Source organism: Solanum pennellii, chromosome 2 (assembly GCF_001406875.1).
Source record: "Solanum pennellii chromosome 2, SPENNV200".
NCBI classification, from domain to species: Eukaryota; Viridiplantae; Streptophyta; class Magnoliopsida; order Solanales; family Solanaceae; genus Solanum; species Solanum pennellii.
Window position 1 is genome coordinate 40,831,343 of NC_028638.1, and position 8,606 is coordinate 40,839,948.

Here is an 8,606-nt window from a genome sequence, read left to right on the forward strand (position 1 = left end):
TATATATATATATATATAACATGTTAATATGACATTATTTCTCGATCAAGATTCCATCATCTTTTGTTGAGTTTTTATCCGCTACTTTTTATTCTGATTTAGATGATATAACACTTTTTTTTATGGAATTTGAATTGACTAAAAAAAAAGATGAAATTCCCTTCATTAAGTTTTTATTTTGTAATTGTTAATACTTCTGTAAAATTAGTGTATATATACGATTGTTGGATTTATGAATCACAAAACATATGATTCTTTTGATTTAATAAAAATTTTCAGAATGAGCCAAATTTATTTTACCAATATCCAATTATAATGAACATATTTTCTTAAGTTAAGAAATACTAAAAGTAGAAAAGTAATTATACATAGAGAAAATTGATATTTGTTAATTTAGTTGATTATGAAACTGAAAAAATGAGTTAACTCTCTTCATTAATTAGTTTGTTTTATGATTAAAAAAATTATAATATTTATTACATCTTATAAATTACAAAAACCTCCATCTATTCTTATTTTTTACTTAAATGACATATCACCTCAACTCCTTTTTATAATTCTCTTCATTACCTCTATGTTTAGTTTTTCCAAAATTAGTATAATGACTTTAAATTTTAGTCTATCATTTGCCTATTAGCTATTCAAGGTTTATATGTAGAACATTTTCGCGGATGCATATGTCTTTTTTTTCCCTTCTATTTATGGTTGTAAGCTTTTGTTAAAGACATACCCTAACTTAGTGTTTTAAAAAAATAGGGAAATACTAATGTGTTGCGTTGTTCTTTTTATTAGTTGGTTAATCCATCTCATGACTTACAAAATTATTTATTTATATTTTTTACTTAAATAACATGTCTCCTCCATTTCCATTTACCTAATTCTTTCTTTCTCTTTTTTTAAGAACGCGTATACATTCCGTATCAAAAAGTTATTTCTTTTATAATTATCTTGACATTGTAAATGAGGAGCAAAAATGAAAAATTTTCAACATCTCGCTTAAACTTTGAACAATTCATTTGTTTTAAACTATGAAAAATGGTTCAAAAATTCACTTATTTTGAAATAGAGGGAGTGTATATTATTTATTAAGACTCAAGATTTTTAAAGTTTGTAGTAAAATAATGAAATATATTTTTCTATTTTCTAACTTTTTAGTAATTAAATAAAACGATCACAACGAAACATACGAAATCCACGCTAAAACGAATTGAAGTACTATTTTTGTGAAATATATTGAGTTATAAATATAAACTTTTTCTTATTTGTGTGAAGACGAAAAAGTATTATAAACAATCTCAATATAATAAAAAAACAGACAATAGCAAATAAAATGACGATATAATTTTTTACCGAGTTGTTTGTTGAAACATTAATATTGCTTCTCAATTTTATTATTACGATTTTATATATTAACCTTTTATTTGATTAGAAAATAGTTAGTCGTTCTTTTCTTTGTATTATTATTCACATGCTTTTTGTTATTTTTCATATTTTAACCTGCACAAAAACAAAGACTTTTAAAAAGTATTTCATACCTAACAAGTATGATTTTTTGTTAAATAAATCATATAGAGGAATAATTTAAAAAAAGATCTAAGTTCAGTAGTGCCTCATATAGACTAAGCATCCCTTCATTAGAAAATATGGAGAACGGACTATTTACTTTTCATTTGATGATCAACAGTAATTTATAAGAAAATTTTGTCTTGAAAATAGTTATTATGATTGCGAAGCGCAACCATATTAACTAGTTTAATGTATAATAGACGTTTGGCCTAAGTTCATAAACACTCTCTTTGCGAAATATTGTTCCAAAAACAATGGAAAAGTGACCATTTTATTCAAATATTTTTCCTTTACCATAGTATTCCTTCACTCAGGGCCGAGCCATCCATGTGATGAAAGTTGTGACAAAAAAAAAAAGGTCACTATAATATTAAAAGGTATAATACATAAAGATAACTTTTAATTTAATTTTGATGGATAAATATGTCTTTTCATTTTGAGTATAAGTAAATATTTAAATTTGTATAAAATTGAACAAATAGACACACGTATCCTACATAACATAATACACATAGCCCGTTGGATACCATGTAGGATACGTAATTCCCACATAGAGCGCCATGTAGGAGGATTGTGTCTATTTTCTAAATTTTATACAAGTTTAAATATGTACTTATGTACACTCAAAGTTAAAGGTTATAGTTACCCATTAAATCTAAGTTAAAAATCATTTTTAATGTATTATGCCACGTTAAAAAGACGCCAATAATAATTCAGTAAATAGGGTAAGGAATTTTCAGAATTTTAACTGAGAATTTTAGTTCACAAAGTATTAGTCAATATACTAATAGAAGGATTTTTGTAACTTAGCTACTTGATCAATTTAATTTGCTAAAATTTAATGCATAAATTAAGCACATACGGTAGACAATATAAAGTGTAGTACATAATTTTGTTCAAAATTATTTGCTTGGTAGGCTTGTAGCAAAAATAGACTTTAGGGCCTGTTTGATATAGTTTTTAACTTTTGATTTTTAAGCAAAAAATTATAAGTTAGAATTTTTAATTTATAATTTTTGATTTTAAAATAAATATTTATAAATATTTTTTAATTTTATTTAGATAATTTAAAATTATTTAAAAATTATTTTAATTTAAAAATACCTAAAATAAGTTAATCCAAACGAATACTTATTCTTTGTTATACTGTATTTTTTAAAGGAACACTTTCTTGGTGGACAATCCAGCTTTTCATATCTTTATTAACTTATTCGATACTAGAAGAAATAAATCCAAAAAATTGAAAAAAAGTACCCACCACCCAATCGAGTGTATGAAAATCTTAGGATTATTTTGCATATATATCCTATTCTTGTCTGGCTTATTATTTATTTTACATTTTAATTTGTTTGACAGATTTTGATTTTAAAATTTTTTTTGATCTTTTAATTTAAAATATGTCATGTATTCAAATACATTTTAATCTCGTGATCGTAAATAATATAGAAATTTGAAAATTAAAAAGCTAATAATAAAATATATATTAAAATCAACTAAATAAAAATAAACCAACAAAATAAAATAAATAGAGTAATCAATTCAATTACTTTTCATATGTCATATACAAGTATATGAAATTTTCGATCAAATATTATTTACTAGAGATTTTATTATCTAACTTGTTAACTATACTCGTACCTTTATATAAAACACTATAAAATGTCGAACAGGATTTATAATTAAAAAAATAAAAGTTATAAACCAAACTTCAAATTTAGTGAATTTTAATTGCAGCAGACATTATAATGGAAAAATTAAATTGTTTGATATTTCATCAAAAAATCGTCCTCATACGTTCTGAGTTGGCATCTCGATGTAGAAAATGGACGGTCCTAAGCGTGGTACACCCTTTTGCAAGACACAAATCTACGGTTGAGATCACCCTTCGTGATAGCACACCGTTCAAAAAGAGACCAAAAAAATTAGGGCATTGCAAGCATTTATATACACAAAAAACACACTGCTGCTCTACAACTACTAGAGCTTCCTTTCATTTCTCTTCTTCTTCTTACTCAGAATTTGAGCTTCAATCATGGGGAAGGGTCCTGGACTTTACACTGAAATCGGAAAGAAGGCTCGAGGTACTTCTCTCTCTATTTATATTTTCTGTTGATTTCTCATGATTAAACAGTTATATGTGTATTTATCAAAATGATTGTGTTGTGTTATTGATTTAGAGTTTTTTTTTGGTTTATGAGATAAAATGCAGTGTTGATTTTGTTTTTGTGTTTTTGACTGTTTCCGTTGTTTTGAATAATCAGATCTGTTGTACAAGGACTACCAGAGTGACCACAAGTTCTCTATCACTACCTACTCTCCCACCGGAGTTGTGAGTTTCTCCTCTGATTTCATGCCGATCTGTTTATTTTTGCTGATTTAACTCCTTTGATTTATACTGTTATTTATGCATCTTTGTGTATTCTGTAATTCATCGATTATTGCTGTAAATTTGTAACTATTGCACGAATTGTAATCTCATACCTTTAATAATTTACTTCATATAATTATTACATTTCGACTTCATAAACAGAAATTTGATCTACTTGTATGTTGTATCTAAACTTGGACATTAGATTTGTGGATGGTTTAATGCATATAGAAGTCGTCACAGTTGGTTCAATTGGTATAGTTGTTATGGATACAACTTATGATGCATTTACCTGTTTTATATGCTTGTTCAGCTTTTAGATTGGGTATTTAACCTAATTTTTAATGGATTGACTGAAAGTTAATTATGACAATTATTTGCTTCCGGCTTTACCATTTTTGTAATAGCACAAATGTTTTTGATTTCTTAGGGTACTGCCCTGTGATTACTTGTATAAATTTCTGCTGTAGTGTTTCTTGTTGTCTGGCTGTTAGAATTGGTTTGTAAGATAATCTTCCATGTCCTTCTGCAGGTTATTACTTCATCAGGATCGAAGAAAGGTGATCTGTTTTTGGCTGATGTTAACACTCAGCTGAAGAACAAGAATGTTACAACAGATATTAAAGTAGATACAAACTCCAATGTGAGTACTGCAATATGCTCGTTTATCATTTTGTAATTTACTCACTTGTGCATACTGCATTCTCCTAGTTTTTCTTTGCATTTTGATTTTTTCCTTTATTTTGTTTGTCAACTTCTTGGACACTGAGAAGCTTGCCCCCTGAGACTGGGTCCTTTGTTTTGAATTGCCCTTTCCTTTCCTAAGTGGAACTCCTTCTTGCCTTCAACTGTGCCAAACTCCACTTCTGCTGTTGCGAGGTGGAATGATTCATTCAACCTTGGTATTGGTAACGAAAAAATTGGTCTCTAGCAGTTTGGACGTTAGGTTCATTGACTAGAGTATATGCAGAACAGTATTTGATAAATTGTATATTAGCTTTCATATACTGTTTCATTCTTCACTGGTTAGATGTATCATTTAAGCATAATATATTTGTATTATCATTTAAGCATAATATATTTGTATTTTTCTTCTTGCCTTATGCATTATAACAAAGTAGTTGATCTGACTTATTGTTGTATTTATGCTAGCTTTTCACCACCATTACTGTTGATGAAGCTGCTCCTGGGTTGAAGACAATTTTAAGCTTCAGAGTTCCTGACCAAAGGTCTGGAAAGGTAAATAGCAATATCATATTGCATCAAATGTGTCTATTAGAATAAGAAAATGTCAAATTGTGTACTATTTCTGCTTGTTCTAATTTTGTATTGGTCTTGACAGTTGGAAGTTCAATATCTGCATGACTATGCTGGGATATGCACTAGCGTAGGGTTGACAGCAAACCCTATTGTTAACTTTTCTGGTGTAGTGGGTACCAACATTGTTGCTCTTGGAACTGATGTATCCTTTGACACCAAGACTGGAGATTTCACCAAATGCAATGCTGGTTTGAGCTTCACAAATGCCGACCTTGTTGCTTCTTTGAATCTGTGAGTGGTGTACCTTACTTTAGCATGTGTTCACTTGAAATTCAATATGTTATATATCAAGTTAGGCATTCAAGTTATATGTTAGTTTTTTGATGTGCATGCTCTATGACAACTCAGGAATAACAAGGGAGACAATCTGACTGCATCATACTACCACACAGTGAGCCCTCTTACAAGTACCGCTGTTGGGGCTGAGGTGAATCACAGCTTCTCTACCAATGAGAACATCATCACCGTGGGTACTCAGCACAGATTGGATCCTTTGACCAGTGTGAAGGCAAGGATTAACAACTTTGGCAAGGCCAGTGCTCTGATTCAACATGAGTGGCGTCCAAAGTCCCTTTTCACAGTTTCAGGAGAAGTGGACACTAAATCTGTTGACAAGGGTGCCAAGTTTGGACTTGCTTTGGCTCTCAAGCCATAGGTTTTTCATCTTTAATCCATAGACATGAGGCAATTACTGCAATTTGAAGACTTGTTCTGTAGTGTTTTTTGCACTGTAAAAATAAATTTAGGTGGTTGCTTGAACCTATGCATCCTTGTTCTAAGTTCGTACATTCTTATTCACCCTTTTTGAAAATGATGGGTGGTGCCCTTATATTGATTCTATGACCTTGAGAGGCTAAGCTTGAGATTTTATCATAATCAACAGCCAATTTTTCAATACTTTGGTCCATGTTTACAGCTTAGAAACTGTTGAGACTTTCATATAATGGCCTGGTCGGTTAAATAAAGATCATACAATGATATATGCTGTTCTGGATTCTGCTTAGCAATTGATGTTTACAATGCACTAAGAAGATAAGGCAATACCTCAGGAAAAAATGTGTTAATTTTTATTTTTCTCTGGGTGCCATTCTAGGCGTTGCAGTTGTGTTTCATTGTATCATTGTGTATGCTGAAAACTGAGTGGTATTAGGTGCTTGCATGTGTATTATAGCCAAAGGAGGTGCAAGTTTGTAGCTTGCACAAGATGCTCACTAAAGTGAAAAATCACTTTTTATGGCATGTAGTAATATGTCAATGAAACAATACATAGAACCGACTATAAGACGACAAACCTTCGACCTAAATAGTTGCATGTGATCACATTAGCAACAAACACATATGTAGAGAACAATAGTGGCCCTCATAATCAAATCAAGAAATATTACTTACGAAACAGAATCACACGACACTGTGAAACAAATTTATAAAAGATTTTGTTGCTCGACAGCTGAACCCTGGAGTAATCCTTGTCGAATCTGCCCTGCGATGTCACTCACAGCACCAGGTCCATGTGGGATAAAGACTGCTGAGGATTTGGAGCTGGCACCAATTTCCTTCATGGTGTCAAAATACTGAGTAATGAGGACCATGTCCAAGACGTCCTTGGCAGTAGTTCCAGGTACATTTACCGAAAATCCAAGAACAGTGTCCCTTAAACCATCAACAATGGCCTGGCGTTGTCTAGCAACCCCTAGTCCTGCCAGGTACTTTGCCTCAGCATCACCTTCAGCTCGTTTTATCTGGACAATTTTGTCAGCTTCTGCTTTCTCATTGGCGGCTACTCTCAACCTTGCAGCTGACACAGTTGGATGTAAACCAACATTTAGGTTAAAGCATTAAGAATTACTTCTGACCAGCTAGATTCTGGATAAATTGAAATGAATTGCTTGACAGAGTCCAATGTAGCAACAGAATCTAGCTATAATGGAATTTATTCTCTTAACAAGGACATCTTTTTTGAGAACCACTAGAGAAGAACATTTTTGAAAATTGAATCCTGATGCACTTTAGGGGCTACTGAAACCTATGAGGTAGGGTCAATACGAATAACGAAAGACTAAGCTTGCTCACGCTCTCATGTTTCACATGAGAATCTGAGCAAACTTGAGACATACATAAGCTAAGTATGTAAGAATATATGTATTTTAGTCATCCCCAAGTCATTTTTTATGGTCTTGTTGTATATATCACCGTCCATCCATAATTCTGATACAGCTATCTTTGTAGGTTCGCAGACCTGATCACACCTAATTTTATCGGTTAAGTCATTTATAAATCACCAGAGAACTTTCCCATGTGATGAATTACTGCTATTAGATTGACAGAAATGAGGTGTTGCCAGCATTGGACTAGCTAAAGAGAGGTTATACATGATACCTGCGTTGATTTCATTCATAGCTCGCTTAACGTGTTCATCTGGCTCTATATCAACTATAAGTGTCTGAACAATCTCATACCCGTAAGCAGACATTGCCTACATATCATACAAAGGAAGATGAGTACAATAATCATCATTGCTTGTCACTTGTATAGCACCGTATATGATGGGAATGAATTACCTTTTCAAGTTCATCCTCCACTGCTTTAGCAATTTGATTCTTCTGCTCAAACACATCATCCAGATTTAGCTTTGGAACACTCGCCCTGATTACTGTACAGTCATGAGAGATGACATCATTATTTGGGAGGGAATAATAAGTTCAAAAAAGAACATCAAACATTGTGCTCATGCAATTGCAGTGCGCTGAAACTTTAGATATAACCATTTTTTATGTTGCATCATGAGGAAAAAAGAATCTAGGAGATTCGTATATTCATACCATCGAACACATAGGCTTGGATCTGGGATCGAGTATTACTAAGCTTGTAAAAAGCATCAGTAGCTTTATCAGCCAGAGCACGGTATTGTATAGAAGCAACAACAGTTAAAAATACATTATCCTGCACGACAAATGAAATGTTTTATCAGTTAAATCATGACAAAGGAAAAGGTCATGCTGTAGATTACTGTCATTGAGCACAGTGAGATATCCACTATTAGATTATCATGATTTATTATGGTGGTTTGCATGTCGTCCTTTCATTTGATTGAAAATCAGAACGCAGATGTCCAAAGAGGTTCACAAGGACAAACAAACGCGTGCTACAAGTACAGTCTAGCAATAACTATTTTCAATTCTGTGGCCATATCAATTATTTGGACATAATCTACTGAAATCCAAGTTAAGTGAATTAGTTGGTTGAGCTCTTGAACACCGCTTCACGCCAGCAAATATGATGCAGGACAGCAGGAGAAAGATATGACACGACAAGCACAAGGTCTTTTATAGTAGTAGAACCCCCCCCCCCCCCC

General features: G+C 31.9%; 2 protein-coding genes across 2 annotated transcripts in view; one reads left to right on the top strand and one right to left on the bottom strand.

Annotated features, from left to right (window-relative positions):
- The first annotated feature begins 3,486 nt into the window (after nucleotides 1–3,486).
- On the top strand, nucleotides 3,487–6,151 carry LOC107011169 (mitochondrial outer membrane protein porin of 34 kDa). The gene is made up of 6 exons (XM_015210555.2): nucleotides 3,487–3,647; nucleotides 3,828–3,895; nucleotides 4,467–4,577; nucleotides 5,087–5,173; nucleotides 5,277–5,485; nucleotides 5,603–6,151. The coding sequence occupies exons 1-6, from the start codon at nucleotides 3,599–3,601 to the stop codon at nucleotides 5,907–5,909; spliced, it is 831 nt and encodes a 276-aa protein (XP_015066041.1). The 5' UTR covers nucleotides 3,487–3,598; the 3' UTR covers nucleotides 5,910–6,151.
- A 294-nt stretch (nucleotides 6,152–6,445) lies between these two features.
- LOC107011168 (hypersensitive-induced response protein 1-like) overlaps nucleotides 6,446–8,606 on the bottom strand; it is a 3,994-nt gene continuing 1,833 nt past the window's right edge. The window contains exons 3-6 of the mRNA XM_015210552.2: nucleotides 8,074–8,194; nucleotides 7,813–7,904; nucleotides 7,631–7,727; nucleotides 6,446–7,049 (exon numbers count right to left, since the gene is read on the bottom strand). Coding sequence (XP_015066038.1) covers nucleotides 6,676–7,049; nucleotides 7,631–7,727; nucleotides 7,813–7,904; nucleotides 8,074–8,194 — 684 coding nt within the window. The 3' untranslated portion in view covers nucleotides 6,446–6,675. The remainder of the gene's footprint in view (nucleotides 7,050–7,630; nucleotides 7,728–7,812; nucleotides 7,905–8,073; nucleotides 8,195–8,606) is intronic.